This window comes from Cyprinodon variegatus, unplaced genomic scaffold (genome assembly GCF_000732505.1).
Source record: "Cyprinodon variegatus isolate N-32 unplaced genomic scaffold, C_variegatus-1.0 Scaffold76, whole genome shotgun sequence".
Taxonomy (NCBI): domain Eukaryota; kingdom Metazoa; phylum Chordata; class Actinopteri; order Cyprinodontiformes; family Cyprinodontidae; genus Cyprinodon; species Cyprinodon variegatus.
Genome location: NW_015150529.1, coordinates 310,598 through 330,159, shown reverse-complemented (window position 1 = coordinate 330,159; position 19,562 = coordinate 310,598). Strand labels below are relative to the sequence as shown.

Genomic DNA, 19,562 nt, shown 5'->3' with positions numbered 1-19,562 from the left:
GTTATCGGCTACATGAGTTTTAAAATATCGGCATATCGGATATCGGCCAAAATCCCAATATCGTGCATCCCTACTACCTATGTGAGGTGCACTATACATATTATTTAGTATTATTATAATTATTTGAAATATTTATCATTATAACTTCTATCTCCAGGGTTTTGAACCTCATCTTTCTCTTATGACCACTCTCTAACTCACAGAACAGGATCTGCTCAGAATCTGCTCATTTTAATGAGGTGCTTTGCACCTCTTAACATTTGCACGGCAATATTTTAAGATCATCCAAAACTACTGACAAAGGCAATTCAGGGTTAGGCAGTGATTAATATATTTCAGTTAAAACAGTGTTTCTTGCAGACACTGGTGTTACAATTACAGTTTAGCACCAAAAAAAGAAGACAAACCTGAGCTTTAGACATTCTAAGATTTGCAGAACAAACATGTTTATATTACTTCTGTAATCTGGTAGCCTTTTTTCTAACAGCCATAGGAGATAACAAAACAATTCTAGTATTCTAGCCCTGTATCGCCATGGTTAGTCAAACCGTTCACACAGCAATCTCTGGAGTGAGAATCAAAGCATTTCCTAATAGCTGCAGCAATTTAAAGCATCGCATGAGAGGTTTTACAATATCCTGCTTAAAAACATCTCCAAGTTGCAAAAAAAAATCTGCTGGCTGTATTTTAACATAGGATCTGGGTCTTTGCATGGGCAGGCAGAAAGAAAGCTCTATGCATCATTTGGTTTTATAAAAGAAATTACCCAAGCATTACAAAAAGACAATAATGCATTAAGTACAAACTTTAACTTATTATATTGACATGGAGTTTGGATACTAGTTGTGAGCTGTTCCAAAAAAAAAAACTGATAAAAAAAGGAAAAGCACAAACCAAAAGTGGAGGGTTTTGAAGGTCAATCAAAAGCAGCTTTAATGCTAAACCCTTGTGACGCCACTTCACATTTTAAAGGACAATCCTTTAGGGAAATAAGGGTTCTTTTGTTTTAGCACAAAAACAATCACCCTAAAAGAGTCCCCGGTAATTTCACACATTGGTGGCTCTAATACTCTGAGAGAGGTAATTATTTGAAAACCATTTTGGCTTAATTGACGTCAGCACTTGGAGACCGTTAGCAAAGAAGTCAGCAAAACAAACCCGGAGGGTCTGAGAGGCTTTATAAACAGGAGACAGTTAAGGAGAAAGAGAAACAGAAGAGTCGGTGAGCTCAGCTTCTGATTCATCACTTCCTCAAAAGTTTCTAATGGATTCAATCTATTATTACGTGAATGTTGGTAAGGTATACATCGAACACAGCTGTTAAAATATAATTCTGTTCATAAATTAAGGTTATAACAGTTCAATAGACTAGAAATGTTTTACATCTTTTTTTTTGTCAGAAGAAATCAGTCATAGTGCTGCATGAAATTTGAAAAACATCCTAACACATCAATACTGTGATTTTGATACTGGTTGGAAATAATCTATAGTAAAACTGACATCACTCTCAAGAAGTTTTCATTTCATAGGTCTTAGTATCTAGGACCTTGTGACCCAATTTACATGGTTTGATGCAGGGCTGCACCTGACCGTTACTGTAAGTAATTGATTCTGTTGATTATATTTTTAATTATTCCATTAATCTTAAAGAGATGGGATTTCTAAATAAACTAGCATTTGGAATAAAGCAAAAAAATCTTTATTCAGGGTTCCCGCGGGTCCTTAAAAAGTCTTAAAAGGCATTGAATTCTTCAAAATAAAATTAAGGCCTTCATAATTAAGACTAATTTAAGACATTTTAATACCAATTAAGGCTTAATTGGTATTAAAATGTCTTAAATTAGTCTTAGCTCTATTCAGCTGGCTTTTGAAACACACGGCGAGAAGGTGGGGGCTGGTTGGTGAGGGTTAAAGGGGGCGAGAAACGCAAAAGTAACGCAATAGTTACTTTTACTAGTAACTAGTTATTTTATTGTGGAGTAACTCAGTTACTTTTTGGGAGAAGTAACTAGTAACTATAACTAATTACTTTTTCAAAGTAACTCGCCCAACACTGACTTTAACATTGTGATGGCCTAAAAAAATCTCTATGCACGAAATAAATGAAATTACTATGAAATGTGGACAATTATGGTAAAAAAAATACATTTATTTATATGATCAAGGCTCCAAGGACCAAGTTTCATTCCTTTTCTCGAAGCGTTTTGCGTTCTCGGTTTTCCTAGTTGGAGATCATTGGGGTTTGGGCATGTTTGGATCTGTATTTGTAAATGAATACACACTCTGACTGGTGCATCTGTAGAAAGTCCAGCTCTAAAAATCCCTCATTGTTAAAGATTTATGTGAACACAAAGGTAAAACCTAAATTATTTGTTTCCCAGAACCAAATTTAGGTCTTGATTTTCATACAAAACAAAGCTTTTAAATGTGTTTATCTAAGATCCCTAAAAATGTTGGCCGATGGCAGAAAATATGGCTGCTGCCCCGTTTAGACTAATCCTACATGTGAAGCAGAAAAAGGCAGCATCCTCCTCACAGTTACCCTGCTGTGGTGGCATCTTTATTGTCCCTCTATTTTTTTCAATATTTTCAAAGCATTAACTTGTGCCGGTGCCTGATGCTGTGTTAGCTGCGTGCCATAAATGCATAATTCACATCCATTAATTTGCATGTCAGAGAGGTAGATTGCTCATTTGGTATGCAAATACCTCCAACTGCTCCGGTAAAGCAGGAAAACGTGAACAACACTGATAAGCAGCCACAAGACAGAGAAAGGAATAAAAAAATGACTGGAACAAGGTAAGGCTGCCATGGTAAAAGCACAAGAAAGGGAAATTTGTACACAAAGAGGAAAAAAGAAATAAAAGCATTTGTTTTTTTTGTCTAGAAGTGGATATAAGAATGGAAAGAAAATGGATCAGCCAGAAAAGATACCAGAACAATGAAAAAGCCCTGCTTTTAGGAGCCATGCTTGCACCCACAGGCCGAGCACACATTATTACATCAAGCAAGCATACGTGTACACACGCGCATTTACCACTACCTGCCATTTTAGACGCAGTGCACACCCTAATGATGGGTAGGAGGCAAGAAAAGAAAAGGGAGGCTCCTTTCATGCTGCAGACAACCACCAGCCGCCTGCAAGGTAATTTTCTGCAGCGTTGTTGTCCCTTGCACATATACACACATACACACCAAATTACCCAATCACACTCTGTGTGAACAATACAATCAAGGCAGCCGGCGAAGCGAACATGGTCAATACCGTGACACCAAATGAGCTAGACAGTTTTTTTTCTTTTTTTCCCCCCAAGTTTCTCATCTCTGGTTTTTAAACTTCGGCACTTCCTCTGCTTTTATTTCATACTTTTCTGCTCCTCCGTCTACATTTTTCATGGCTGCCTCGCATAAAAGGGGAAATAAAAGAGCATTTAGCTTTGTATTTAACCCAGCTTTTCATAAATTCAGGTCAGCAGCTGATCTGTGAGGCAGGGGGAGAAGTTTTCAAAGCTTTGACACTCCGGATTTTTAGCGTGTATGAAATAAAGACGAAAAATCGGATAGCTGAGTACCATGAAGACATTAAAGAGATTATTTGGTGTCAAAATTGAAAGTATTTGAAGGCATGTGCAGGCTAATGTGGTGACTAACTCCAAAAGAGGAAAGAGAGATAAAAAACTGTTAGTGAAGTTTTAGTTATTGCAGAAATGAAATGGTCAAATTTAAAGAAATAGAAGCCACTCATGAAAAGGACTTTGTGCTGCTAAAAAACAATCAAAATTATGCATCATCAGAATGAACCCAAAGTGTGAGGATGAGAGTGTGTTCGTTACTTTTGCAACTGAAGCGATTTTTGAGTACGACAGATTTAATGCCCAGATGGTTTGGCATGGAGTGTGTTTGCTAAAGCCCAAGCGCTTTTTCTCTCTCTCTCTCTCAAACGCACACGTACGTGCACACACATGCAGACACAGATGGGAGGGGGTGGCTGAGCCAATCTGGTGAGGGGAAGAAAAAAAAAAATGAGCGGAAACAAAATCTAAGAGTGATTTTCAGGAGTACATGGTTGTTAGAGTTCTAGTCAGGAAATCTATTTATCTATCTATTTCAGAGAGAAATGCATCTGGGTTTCTGTGACAGAATAAGCAAAAAAAAGACTCGTCTAAAGCCGCAGCAGTCAGAAAGCTTTGTTAAGATCATTCAGATCCAACATCACCATTGGACCCCTTGATCACATTTAAGACACTGCAGTGGTTGTCGTTCTGCTTCAGGAAATATTCTGGCTGATTTTATTGTAGAAGTATACAAAAAAAAAGATCCTTAACACCAGATGTTGCACTCTTAGATAAGATCATGGATTGCCTACTTACACATGTTCATGAATAAATACAAATTTGTCAGAATTCAACAAGAAATGTCAGTGTAGGACAATGTCTATCCACTACATACCTAAAGCTGTAAGTGCNTATAAGGAACATTTTGCGAAACTTCAGGATCAAACAGGAATTGGAAGTAAATAAACATCCCAGACAAGGCAGATGCAATGGTTGTATTGTTTGGATTCATTTTATTGAAGGAACAAAAGGAAAAGGTGTTAGGTAAAGTAGCGACACAGCATGAGCAGGGTGTCAAGAAACATGAAAACACTTTCCTTGAAGATTAGCTTATATGGCTGATTACAGTTGCAATCAACAAACATGGCTTTTATTACGCGCATTCATGGAGTTTATTTCAGGTTTGGACAACTTTAGCAACTAAAGGGTCTGTTTCATCAAAAAAGAGTAGGGATGCTCACTGGGTTACAATCTAGTCTAGACTTGGGTTGTCTTGGACCAAGACAATCTGACATGTTGGATTTCCCTGATTTAGGACTCGTATCAGGGTTGATGGAAGTTAGTTGAGGACTCAAATGCAGAGATGAGCAGGCAGAGATGGGTTCTTGCAGTCTTAATCAAAATCCCAAAGCAACGTCCAAAACAAAACACGGAAAACCAAACCACCATGAGACATAATGGAAAACACACATGGGAGCAAATAAACAATGCAAAAAAGCGAGAAGAAACCAGCAATGAGGAACTGCAGGGGTAGTGTATATATGGGGAACAGAACAAAGAATAGGCTAATGGGCTAATATGGAGCAGGTGTGGATAGAAGTGACTAGAAGGGAGCTAAGGGGAGGAGAGACAGGCACAAGGGGACAACAGAGTGTAACTCCAGAATCACAACGCTGCTTAAGAAGAACTAGAAAACTACTAGTGACACAAAATGAAAAAGAAACAATTACCAAGAAAACAATGCTGTTCTGAGCAAATCCAATACCTTTGAAGACACCTCACATGGCAGGAATATCTCGGTGATGATCAAGAGTTTTTAGAAGGCAAAGATCGGGGTAGAAATCGGAACTTGTCATGCCGTGTGAACCTCCCTTTATAAAATTATCTCAAGTGGCATTACGTTTATCGGGGGAATCCATATTGTTGGAAAGGAGCTGATCATGGAAAGAACTCTTATCATCTTGCTGTGGGAACCAGCCTTAAATGTTCCCTCTCAAAAAAAAAAAAAAAAAAAAAAAAAGATTATGATACAAATGCTACCCAAGTTCATATTTTTATGACTCTTGTGCTTTTTTTCCCTCTTTTTTAGAACTAGATCACAACAGCTCACTGACATTAACTCAACTATAACCAGTGATGGCCTAAAAAATCTCTATGCACGAAAAAAAAAAATTACTATGAAAATGTGGACATTTATGGTTAAAAAAATAAAAATAAAGAATTCACCTATATGATCAAGACTCCAAGGACAAAGTTTCATTCCTTTTCTCCATGCGTTTTGCGTTCTCGGTTTTCCTAGTTGGAGATCATTGCTTTTTTGTTAAAAGTGAAAAAACAAATAAGTTTGTCTTTGTAAATGAATACACACTCTGACTGGTGCATCTGTAGCGACTCCAGCTCTAAACATCCCTCATTGTTAAAGATTTATGTGAACACAAAGGTAAAACCTAAATTATTTGTTTCCCAGAACCAAATTTAGGTCTTGATTTTCATACAAAACAAAGCTTTTAAATGTGTTTATCTAAGATCCCTAAAAATGTTGGCCGATGGCAGAAAATATGGCTGCTGCCCCGTTTAGACTAATCCTACATGTGAAGCAGAAAAAGGCAGCATCCTCCTCACAGTTACCCTGCTGTGGTGGCATCTTTATTGTCCCTCTATTTTTTTCAATATTTTCAAAGCATTAACTTGTGCCGGTGCCTGATGCTGTGTTAGCTGCGTGCCATAAATGCATAATTCACATCCATTAATTTGCATGTCAGAGAGGTAGATTGCTCATTTGGTATGCAAATACCTCCAACTGCTCCGGTAAAGCAGGAAAACGTGAACAACACTGATAAGCAGCCACAAGACAGAGAAAGGAATAAAAAAATGACTGGAACAAGGTAAGGCTGCCATGGTAAAAGCACAAGAAAGGGAAATTTGTACACAAAGAGGAAAAAAGAAATAAAAGCATTTGTTTTTTTTGTCTAGAAGTGGATATAAGAATGGAAAGAAAATGGATCAGCCGGAAAAGATACCAGAACAATGAAAAAGCCCTGCTTTTAGGAGCCATGCTTGCACCCACAGGCCGAGCACACATTATTACATCAAGCAAGCATACGTGTACACACGCGCATTTACCACTACCTGCCATTTTAGACGCAGTGCACACCCTAATGATGGGTAGGAGGCAAGAAAAGAAAAGGGAGGCTCCTTTCATGCTGCAGACAACCACCAGCCGCCTGCAAGGTAATTTTCTGCAGCGTTGTTGTCCCTTGCACATATACACACATACACACCAAATTACCCAATCACACTCTGTGTGAACAATACAATCAAGGCAGCCGGCGAAGCGAACATGGTCAATACCGTGACACCAAATGAGCTAGACAGTTTTTTTTCTTTTTTTCCCCCCAAGTTTCTCATCTCTGGTTTTTAAACTTCGGCACTTCCTCTGCTTTTATTTCATACTTTTCTGCTCCTCCGTCTACATTTTTCATGGCTGCCTCGCATAAAAGGGGAAATAAAAGAGCATTTAGCTTTGTATTTAACCCAGCTTTTCATAAATTCAGGTCAGCAGCTGATCTGTGAGGCAGGGGGAGAAGTTTTCAAAGCTTTGACACTCCGGATTTTTAGCGTGTATGAAATAAAGACGAAAAATCGGATAGCTGAGTACCATGAAGACATTAAAGAGATTATTTGGTGTCAAAATTGAAAGTATTTGAAGGCATGTGCAGGCTAATGTGGTGACTAACTCCAAAAGAGGAAAGAGAGATAAAAAACTGTTAGTGAAGTTTTAGTTATTGCAGAAATGAAATGGTCAAATTTAAAGAAATAGAAGCCACTCATGAAAAGGACTTTGTGCTGCTAAAAAACAATCAAAATTATGCATCATCAGAATGAACCCAAAGTGTGAGGATGAGAGTGTGTTCGTTACTTTTGCAACTGAAGCGATTTTTGAGTACGACAGATTTAATGCCCAGATGGTTTGGCATGGAGTGTGTTTGCTAAAGCCCAAGCGCTTTTTCTCTCTCTCTCTCTCAAACGCACACGTACGTGCACACACATGCAGACACAGATGGGAGGGGGTGGCTGAGCCAATCTGGTGAGGGGAAGAAAAAAAAAAATGAGCGGAAACAAAATCTAAGAGTGATTTTCAGGAGTACATGGTTGTTAGAGTTCTAGTCAGGAAATCTATTTATCTATCTATTTCAGAGAGAAATGCATCTGGGTTTCTGTGACAGAATAAGCAAAAAAAAGACTCGTCTAAAGCCGCAGCAGTCAGAAAGCTTTGTTAAGATCATTCAGATCCAACATCACCATTGGACCCCTTGATCACATTTAAGACACTGCAGTGGTTGTCGTTCTGCTTCAGGAAATATTCTGGCTGATTTTATTGTAGAAGTATACAAAAAAAAAGATCCTTAACACCAGATGTTGCACTCTTAGATAAGATCATGGATTGCCTACTTACACATGTTCATGAATAAATACAAATTTGTCAGAATTCAACAAGAAATGTCAGTGTAGGACAATGTCTATCCACTACATACCTAAAGCTGTAAGTGCGAGCTCCTGCACCACAGACTGCTTCAGCGTAGGTGCACAGGGTGTCATGGTCTTGGTTCTGCTGTTCTTTTCTTTGCTCCTTGTTTTCTAGACTTATTGGCCTAATTCCAGTTTTGTTGTATTTCTAGATTTATATTAGTTCTCATGTTTTTCTGTTGTCCTCTTTTGCCCTCTTGTGTGTGTTCCTTTCCCCTTGGCTCCCTCGTTGTCTCCTCTCACACCTGTTCCTTGTCAGCTCGTTAGCCCTCCCTTTGTCTCTCTCTCCTATATATGCTCTCCCTCTGCTCTCACTCTTTGTTGGTTCCTTGTCTTTGCTGTCCTCCCATGCTGTTGTCCGCGTTCCTCGTCTCTCCCTGGCTCCTCGTGTTTGGTTTTCCCCAGATGTCTCCATAGTTCTGGTTTGCTTTTGATTATTAGTTGGATTTTTGCATTCCTGCCTTTGTTACTGTTTTTGCCCCATTAAACTCCCAAGAAATCTCCTCAGCTTCTCTGCCTCTGCATTTGGGTCCTCTACCAAAACTAACCCTGACACAGGGAAGCATTTCCACTTATCTTTCCTTCAAGAAGCAGTTAGACTTTATAACCATCACTGCTCCAAATACACTCAAAAGATTATTAAGATCCCTGCTTGAAATAAGTGTAGTGATGGCTCATAGTAGTGTAGCAGGTTGCTCTTTTAGAACAGCTAACACTAAAAACAGCAGTTCTGTGTTTTCTAGAGACCTCCGTAATGCTGACTGTTCTCCTCCTGCCTGTTATGGGATTGATTTGAAGATTTTAGTTTTTGCTGCTTTTTAAGGCTTCTTATAGCTTATTCCTGTTGCATCTAGATGAGCCTTTACATCATCAATGTTTATCTAAAACACTGAGGTTAAACAAAAGGACAAACACTTGGTTTCTGACCCTAATATCGTGTTTCTAGACATTAAATCTTTACCACTCTTTTTATGTTTGAGTATTTTTTTGTGACTTAAAAAACAAAACACAAAGAGAAAAAATAGTCATAAGAGAGTTGCTGTTATGCTCAGTTTAATACATAAACTGAAACTATCTATTTGTTATATGCAGTTATTGCTGCAATTAATTTATTTTTTCCCAGCAGTTTTTATTTCCATGAAAAGCACTAATTGCCCAGTGTTTTTATAAGTTTGTACCTTTGTCAATATTAAGTCCATAAGAGAACTGCCATTAAGTTTGTGTCATTAATATGTTTTCTTTCCCAGTTTTTAAGTAACCCTGATCCATGGAATCAGTATCTACATGCTTGTCTGTTGGACAGAATCATTTCCAGAGATATTGCCGCAGTTACATCTGTATGCTTCCTTTATTTTACTATTCTATATAAAGTACTAGTAAATCAGGGTCTCTGTGTTTAGCTATGTCTCCTTACTGGTAAATAAAACTGAGTTCCACACGTGTTTTGTGGAAAATCATTGTTTTTCTTTCCTTTAGAAAGTGTCATGATCTGTCATTTTGGACTTTTTGGTCCTGTGTAAGTTTTTATTTCGGGTTTTCAGCTATGCTTTATTTTATGTTATAGAATAGAATAGAGAATAGAACAGAAAATCCCTTTATTGTCCCAAAATGGGGAAATTTTGGTGTTTACAGCAGCAAAAACGTGCCTGTATAGAAAAAAATGGTCACACAGATGTAGACCTTTTAAAAAAATGTATAAGAATAACATAATAGTGAAGAGTTAAAAGATAAATCATAAAATAATGTACTGTAAAGTGTTTTAACAAAATACAACTGTACACTTGGAGCATAAATAACCAACTATCTCATTTACCTACTCAAATTAAGTGTGAATACATTTAATTTAAGGAATTTTTACTTATTTCTATATTGTTTTTGCAGTATATGTGCAAAAACAATATAGATATATTTGCTGTTTAGACTCAATAACCTGAACATGTCCAGGAATATTTAATATATTTGTCATTTGTTTGTTCTTTGAAAATAATGTTTTTGTTGCATTTTGATTTGATTCTACTGGAGTAACAAGGACATCATTTTAGGCTTTTTAACAAAAACAGTAAGAAACATTTCAAATAATAGGATTCAGAACAAGATATATCAAATTTCTGGTTAAATACATTTGCACAGATGAACTTTTTCTTTACCTTCTAGTCCCTGAAATATCACTACCAAAGTAAACACATGATTTTTATAAATTTCAGAACTTCAAGCACCTCTGGAAAAAAAACAAGCTGCTGAAAGAAATCAATAGGTGCACATCCCTTAAAAGAGTCTGACCTTCAAAAGGATTAAAGCTTTAACAATTTCACTTCAGCACAATTTTGTATTGAAGCAGTTAAGAGTCACAACAATCTCTACATCTCTGTTAATTAACCTTTTGAATCTCCACTCCTAACCTCTCAGCGGGTTCACCCTTATCCATCTATCTCTCCTCTGGGTTGCTGTTCATAGATCTTCTTACATTATCGTCCCACCTTCCTGTCGGCTGACTTTGTTTTTCCATTCACTCTAAACATAAAAGACCTCAAACCAGCTGAAAGCAATGGGACAACCCAACAAAAAAACGGATACAGAAAACCCTTTTATGTATTTTATTTTTCAGACAGATTTTGCAGAGAGAGAGAGGGGGAAAAAAAGGAAAAATGTTTTAAAAAGAAAAGGAAGGGCAAACCGGGTGAGGAGCAAAAGAAAAAAGGACTAATGAAGACCAGACTACACTAGAAAAGAATAGAGTAGAATAGAGTAGCCTCTACCCCCGTCAGTTACCATGGAAACAAGCCCTTTGGTGCGATGGCGGTGGAAAAGCCTCAGCAGGAGAGGATTTGACAAGGGAGGTGGCGTGTGAACGACTTTTGTGTGACTGGACTGTAAAAACATACGGACATATATGTGCTGCATGTATAAGCAGAAACAAGGAAAGGACTAATGGTTCTGATGCAGACAGCAGGAGAGCAGAGAGGGATGCTGGGAAATGAAGTCTAAATGATATGAATTAACATGATCATCCTTAACAAAATGAAACCACTCTTAGAGATAAGTGAGAAACTAATTAATGAACATGTTTGCTTCAGTAGTGATGGATACAGACTACAAAGCCTGACAGAAGGTTATAAAACTTTGTTTTTTAATGAGCTGAGGTCAAGGAAAGTTTTAGATTTTTTTTAACCCATACTTTTTACCTAAACAATTAATCTAATGGAAAAATTACCCATTTCAGGATCCATTCAAACCAACAAGGTCATACTCTAAATTTGTTCTTAGGAACCTTAAATGTTGCATGGATGAAACAAAATCTCAATTATATCTTTCTAAAATAAAGAGTAGATACGTTTGTGGGGTGTACAAATCTGCAAACAGCAAATCTGTGCAGTTGTCTTAACTGAGAGAAGGGATTTTAATGAGCTCTGTATTTAATCCCCTGCCCAGCGCCCAGCGGGCTCTGGAGAAGACGGAAGGTAATGAGGAAAAATGGACACCGAAAAGTCAGAATGGCAAATGTTAAGGACTGTGTCAAACAAAGGGAACATAAACTACAATAAAAACTTTAACACAGATGAAAACCATTCATGGATGCATTTGAAAATAAGTTCCTGAATATATTGCTTTAGCATTAAGTCAAAAAACGTCCCATAGGACGGTGTAATGATACCATCACTGCGAGGAGTTGGTGAAAAGTTTCAATTCTGCTCATTGAAGTAACAAATACTCAGCTCAAACTGAGCTGGTGCTGAGGAAATATTTACAAAAGAATCCAAACTAATTGAAGCTGATAGCGCTTTATCCTGAGGCGCTTCTGTCTGTATGACCTTTGTTTCTCTTTACTGTCGCCTTGTGCTTCCTCAAGACAAGGAAAAGTATTGAAGTGAAAGTTTAGTCATCTTTTCTTGTTACCTTTAAAGTTTATGACTAAGGTTATTACAATTGCATCAAATCTGGACTTCAGAGAGTGAGGTGTTTAACAGGATTAAATGGAGCTGATTGTAATGCAAAGTGAATTGAGATGATATTTGCTATGAATTGGAGTTGGATTAAATTGAACCGAATCTGGATTAAACTGAACTGATGAGAAAATAATTGCAGGAGGGAATAGAATTAAGCTTAGAATAAGTGGAGTACAACTGAATATGAGTGAATTCATTTAATTAATTTAAACTGAAAGGGGTTAACCTGACCTGAGGTGAATAAAAGGTGAGATCAACCTGAAGTCAGACTTGTCTCATGTTAAACCGTCTGTGTTGGTGTTGAAACGGATTTTAAAAACTGCCAGATAATCCAGAGTGTTTAAGTGCCTTTTTTCTTTCTTTTCACGTCAGTTTATTTTTAAACCATTGATGCCAGCAATGTGCACTCTACACAGAGCATGATTTTGGTAGCCTAGTAAACTAGTCCAACCCGCCAGCGGCCAAAATAATTTTTGCCTGCAGGTGGTCTAGCTTTGAACAATGCCCCAGGCCCAAGAACGGGCTGGCCAATCACAACGCAGAGATGTGTTTTGAATTTCTGGATGCAAAGCGGGCGGGGTTTTGAGGGCGGGACGACAAAGCTGCGCAACGCTGGAGAAAGCACAACAAGGAAGATGAACAGTTCTCGCTTGACTCAGCTTTGGAATCAGTTTTGGAAGGATTAGATTTGGGGTTTTCGTTGAAACATGAGCAGGAAGAGGCTCTACGCTCATTAATTTTTAAGAAGGACGTATTCGCCGGTTTACCGACAGGCTGTTTGTTTACACTCCCCCACCAGCTTTCTGTCGCGTTCACTACGTCACAGTCAGTCGCGCTCATTGGTCAGAGCGTTGGCCAATAGGCACAGACATGGTTTGAAAAATGACGGGTTGTTCTCATCAACAATCTTCCGATGTCTCATTCATTGAGGTCAGACTAAATTACACATTTAATCTCACATTTAGTCTGGTTCATCAGGCTATGATTTTGGTCCGCCTCATGTAATGGTGCTAACATTAGCCCATTTTGCCTTCAACACGATTCTACCAATTAGGGACTGACCTGCAGGGGATGTCCCTAAGATTCAGTCCACAGTGTTGCCAACTCAGCGACTTTGTCGCTATATTTAGCGACTTTTCAGACCCCTCCAGCGACTATTTTTCAAAAAAGCGACTAGCAACAAATCTGGCGACTTTTTACGGTGTCACTGGCGGCTTTTGGAAACTGTTACGTGAAAGCATGTATCGTTCCTTCTAGGGATGCACGATATAATCGACCCCCTATCGGTATCGGCCTGTATCGGCCCTAAAACTGAATATCGGACATCGGCCACCCCACCGATATTTAACCCGATATTTGATCAGCTTCTTTTCTAAAGTATACTATTTCTTCTTCTTCCTCAAAAACTTCTTTTTTACAGACTTAAAAACTTCTAAAGACGAGGGAAAAAATATTGATACATTAAAATATCACAATATCTTCATGTGCTGATATATTGCCATTTAAAAACACCATATCAATCTCTTTTACTAATGAAATATTGCTATATGTCATCGTTATGCTATGAAATCCCCATATTTTTATATGTTGATATACTGACGCGGTATCGATCTATTTTACTAACAAAATCTCACAAGAATTTGCTAAATATCATGAGAGTTTGTAACAGAACGATAAAATTTCACGAGATTTTCAAAGTAAAATAGATCGATACCGCGTTTTTAAATTAAATTTGATATCAGCATATGAAAATATATTTGAGTATATTAGTGTGAGAAATGGATAACAAAGCTGCTATTATTAATGACTACTTATTTTTGTCCAGCTTTAACATTGGTATCGATATCGGTTATCGGCTACATGAGTTTTAAAATATCGGCATATTGGATATCGGCCAAAATCCCAATATCGTGCATCCCTAGTTCCTTCTCTTGTCCTCCAGCGGCAGCTGCTGCCGTGGGGCGCCTCCCCCATCCCAACCTGTTCTCCCTCTCCCGCAGGAGTCCCTCTCAGCGCTGCAGTCAGAGCCGCAGGATGTTTACACTCAGCGTCCAGACTGCAAATGAAGCGCGCATGCGCGTGGATTGACGGCGCAAATTGATCACGCGGTGCCGCTCCGCCCTCACTTACATTCAAGGCGGGAGCGAGTGGGATGTAAATGTAAAATGTTATTTGGTCTAAATATATATTGTTTAGTTAAGTGTCTTTCTGTCTTTGTCTTTCTGTAATGACATTATTTCTCCCACAGCATCAATAACATGCACATCACTTCCTGTGGCAGATTATGCAAATTAGGTGATTTCGTCATTTAGCGACTTCTAGCGACTTTTAGCACAGCCAATAGCTACTTTCCTTACTGAGGAGTTGGCAACAATGTCAGTCCAGGGTCGGGGGTCCACTCAGTAATGCTGTCAGGGAACCTGGGAGTTGTTTTTGACTAAGAACTGAACTTTAAACAACGAATAAATGCTGTTATCAAAGCTTGGATTTTTCCAGCTGCCACTTCTTTTTTTTTTTTTTTGAGTTTTTACAGCACTAGTGGCTTTTTTGGACAGTAGGCTGACAGGAAAGGGGGTATGAGAGAGGGGGAGAAGCATGCGGGAAAGGACCACAGGTTGGATTCGACCACCAAAGAACGCCCCCCCAAGCTGCGCCTTTTGACCAAGACCTGGAGAAGGCGACTCAAGCATTTATTAGTTTTCAGTTGGTCTATTGCAACGTTCTCTACTCTGGCCTCCCACAGTCGTCACTCCAACAATCCAGCCACATCAATCCCGTCTTCTTCTCCCTGTACCGGCTCCTGGTCCATTTTCAGATTGATTTAAAAATTGTAATACATGTTTTTAAAGCCTTTTATGGTCTTGCTCTGTTATATTTAACTGAGATGTTGACCGTACAGCGCCCCAGCATTGCTCTCCTGTCTGCCGATCAAATGGTTCTGGACGTGCCCAGGTCCCCTTATAAACAGCGGGGTGATTGTTCCTTTGTGGTTACTGCACCTAAACCGTGGAACAACCTCCCCCTCTGTATGCGGGTTGCTGTCGGAAAATTTTTATTTCTCTTTTATTATATATTAATTTATCCTATTTACTCACTATAAAAGTTTTCACTCAGTCTGTTTCACCTTGAAGGCCACACCATTCTCTGCAGGATGGTGTTTGTAGACCAGACATTGCTTCTTCCCATAACAAACCAGATTCTTTCTCAAGGTTTATTCCTTATCTTTTTCTTTTTAACCCAAGTTTTTTTTATTTTTTTTTGCTTTTGTTTCTTTTCCTTTTTTTTAGTTAGGGGGGACGGACGGTTGCCCGGTTCGGACCGGGTTGGATTGTTGCCCCTTTGGGCTTTTTTGTTGACTTTTTTTTTTTTTGCAAGGTTTTGATTAATTGGTTGAATTCCTTCGTTTTCGTTTTTTTTACTTGAGTTGATTGTTTGATTCTTTTTTTTCCCACGACAGGGTTCTCACAGATCTGCCCCTTTTTAAAGCCAGATTAAAGACTAAGTTTTAAAACTGGCTTTTAATACTTAAAACCAAACTGTTAAATGCCTAAGATGTTTTTTTTTTTTTTAAATGTATATTTCTGTGAAGCACTTTGGTCTTCCTGGTGTTGTTACACTGCAAAAAATTGAAATCTAAATAAGTAATTTGTTCCTAAACTAAGTACATTTGTTTTTGAATTGAAGAGGTAAGTGAGACACTTTGCCAGTGGAACAAGACAATTTATATTTATAATAAGAAAAAGCAATTGCATTGTCTTATTTCAAGTGCATTTTATCTAATTATCTTATTTTAAGAGTAAAAATACTCAAACGCAAATCCTCCCATTTACCTGCTAAAATTAAGGTAAAATACACTTGATTTAAGGAATTTTTACTTATTTCTAGATCATTTTTGCAGTGTATGAAGTGCTATACAGATGCTTGATTGAGTGATTGATTTGATTTACACTTGAAAAACATCTAGAAATAAGTTAACATTTCCTAAATTAAGTGTATTTACCCTTAATTTGAGTAGGTAAATGAGATAGTTTGCCATTGGAATGAGTATTTTTACTCTTAAAATAGGATAACTAGATAAAATGCACTTGAAATAAGACAATACAATTGTGTTTTCTTATTTTTAATGTAAATTGTCTTGTTCTATTGGCAAAATGTCTCTTTTACCTCCTCAATCCAAGAACAAATGCACTTATTTTTAGAAAAAAATGACTTATCTAGATTTAGATTTTTTTCAGTGTAGTGTGATTTTAAAGTATGAGCACTGAACTAAATGGAATTAAACAGAATTTGAAATAACTTCAATTGCACTATCTTTAATTTTAGGAAATATAACTGAATTAAAATGATTTAATTCAATATAAAATGGTCAAATATCTAGCTTTAAGTTGATAAGATTTAAGTTTAAACAGAAATGAATTTACCTGAACCCAAATTTTAATTCATAAAATCAAAAAAAAAAAATTACATAGATCTTTTGAATCGCTTCTCTGTGGGGTACTGGTCCTACTGGTTCTACTCTTGGTACCAGTAAGCAGTTTAAAAATAATGAATGACTGTTGTCATTGATGTTTGTCTGAATATGTCAACAGCTGAGGAGTCATTGTAAAGAATCCATAATTACTGTTATTAATCCAGATAAGGAACAAAAGCAAACTTTTGGGTGTTAAATCTGTTTAGATTATGAATGCAATTGTTATTACAATCCATCCGTTCTCTTTCTACTGACCCTGACAAAAAAATGTTCATCCTGCAGCTGCTGGATTCCAAACCACCCAGCTGTCTCATACGGAGGACGGCTTTTCTCCACATGATCAGAAATCAAAATGCTTTCATGCACATGTTTCTTTCAAATAACAAAGACTCATAGATCCGTTCACCTTCTGGTACTGATCTTTGGAGGCCAGCGCTTCCTCTAGCTGCTGCTGGGTGTAGGCGTAGATGGCAGAGCGGTACGTTGTGCCGACATCGTTCCCCTGACGCATCCCTGAAAATACACATGTTGTTTGGTTTATTTTCTTATAAGCATCTCTGTCTTCATTTCTTGGCAAACAACAACTGACGGCATGTCCAAATATATAACCTGTCTTCTTCTGTCTCTGCAGAAGTGAAAGCTGTTTTCTTTATTACTGAACATGTCATCATTTTGCTGTCAGATTGTCAGTCTGTCAGCCTCGATGTTTCAAGCTTTCCAAGGCTGGCATACATATGCGATGTTCTACTAATCAGTCATGCGTAGGTACAGGCTTTACAAGCTGAAGATGATAAATATGTAGCTTTAAAGCTCTACTATGTTGTATATTCTGTGTAATGAGCAACAAAATACAATAAATAAAGAACCCTCCGGTTGTTCTTTCAGGGTTCAGACATGAATGTTGCCTTTACCTTGAGTTGGATTATGGCTTTCCCAGAAGACCTTCAATAGATTGTTGAAGCTGATCTTCTCTGGATGGTAAACAACACGCACCACCTCCGTGTGTCCCGTTCTGCCTGCAAAATGTAACGGTGAGCATCAGGGTTAAATGAGACTGAATATGCTTTATGCACAGTGTATAAAAAACTAAATTTTGTTGTGTACAGCTCTCATTTCTTAAAGTGCAGCAGTGATGTAAACATTGGGAGAAAAAAAACATGGTGCAAAAAAAATGATTGCATTGATATGGTCAGTTTGATGCAGAGACTTTGACATGATTTAGAGTATTTTCAACATTCAGCTTTAGTTATGAAGGTGAGTGTTTTTCTAATTGTTTTGGTCAATATAAAGATTATGAGAAGAAGCAGGAGGATAAATTCATATATAAGTGGAGAGATTGTGCAGAGTTCAGCTAAAAAGACCGTGGTTGGGATTAAAGTCCAGGAGCTTTTGGCTGAAATCCCCCATTAGATCGAACAATGTTAGGTCTAATGAAAGTTGAAGTCTAAAGGCTGATTTATACTTCGAAACTTGGTTGTCTGCGTAGGTGTCGCAGTTCCGTAAAAATTCTAAAAATATCCACTGTACTTGGTTTTCAAGATTTGAAGACGTTTCGCCACCTCTTCAGGAAGCTTTCTCAATTCAAATGTCTGGATCCGCAGTGAACTAAGGGACGTCCCCGCCCCCTGCCGCTGTTGTGAATTTATTTGTTGAGGACTTATTATTTCATAACATATGAATGATAAGTTACTGAGTTAAAAAATAGAAGTTAACATTAATGTTGATAATACAGTTCATGTGTTAACTGTGGTTTAATTCGGGACTGCATTTATTTGGAGTTGCTTTGAGGTGGACTCTATTACCCAAGATGCTCTAGGTGCAGGAAGTAAAAAAAACAAAAAAGGGTAGTATTGTTGAGCCTAGCCGACTGGCACACGCTGTATGTTTTTACCTTCACCGTTCTTCACTTAAGTTCAACCAAATGAAAATAACCGTCTTGCTTTTTAGTTTCGCTTTAAGTCACAACAGCCGCAACAGTGACCGCAAGCAGATTGGTCAAATCTACATCCGCTCTACTCATGCGTATTTCCTGTTTGGTACCTTACTGGCTTCTTTTGTTTGTAGGACCACCATTGCGGTAAAGGACTCATGAAGATGGACCAGCTAGAAGAGCGAGGTGCGCGAGAACGCTGGGACCCTTTGTCCACCTGGATCCCTGCTGTTTTTCGCCCTCATGTCCCTCTGTTGTTTGACAAACTTGCCCCCACTTCCTCACCGCCTCGGCCGTATCTCGAGCCACAGCTAGTTGGTGATTGTCCCTCTTGTACTGTGCCGTGGAATAACATAGCGCAGACCATGCTTGAATATTGGGCATAAATCAAAAGTATCTGCGACAAGCTCACTTCGACACACTGCTGTGGGAGGATAACCAGAACGTAAGACGCAAGTTTCCAACCTGGCCTGCGAGCTAAATTCTTGCGCTATTTGTTCATTTGCAATCACATGGGAATTAATCTTGTCCTGTCACCACTTCAACTGGAAAATCTTCTTTTTAGTCAAAACATGCAACACTGGTTTAAAAAGGTACAATAACAAAAAAATGGCTTTGAACGACGCAGCATCATCTGGGCTCCTTTGGCTTAAATTGGTCAATTTTAGTCATCAAACCTAAATGGTATAAATGTTTGCCTCATCCTTCTTGATATTGAAAGTTTCTTGCTAATGAAGGAAGAAAGCTTATAAGGTCACCTGATGAGTGTTCTGCGGTTCTGCTGAGACACTGGAAAACAAAAATAACTTTGACATCTGAAATCAGGTCTAACTTAAGTTTTTCACACAAACGGAAATCATTCCTTTAACTTTATAATACTTAATCTTTCTGCTAGAATCCTGAAACTAACAGAACTAGACCAAAAGTGTTATTTTATTTTATTTATTAGCATGTGGTTATTTTATTTATTTTATTAGAATGTGGTTATTTTATTTATTTTAATAGGATGTGGTTATTTTATTAGGATGTGGTTATTTGATTTTATTTATTAGAATGTGGTTATTTTATTTATTTTATTAGAATGTGGTTAATTTATTTATTTTATTAGGATGTGGTTATTTTATTTATTTTATTAG

The 19,562-nt window shown here is 37.8% G+C and overlaps 1 protein-coding gene across 2 annotated transcripts in view; it reads right to left on the bottom strand.

Moving 5' to 3' along the window:
• The window catches only part of msra (methionine sulfoxide reductase A), a 78,896-nt gene that overhangs the window by 10,237 nt on the left and 49,097 nt on the right, over positions 1-19,562 (bottom strand). For both annotated transcript variants that reach the window (XM_015372820.1, XM_015372821.1), the window contains exons 4-5: positions 17,408-17,512; positions 16,903-17,009 (exon numbers count right to left, since the gene is read on the bottom strand). In XM_015372820.1, coding sequence (XP_015228306.1) covers positions 16,903-17,009; positions 17,408-17,512 — 212 coding nt within the window. The remainder of the gene's footprint in view (positions 1-16,902; positions 17,010-17,407; positions 17,513-19,562) is intronic.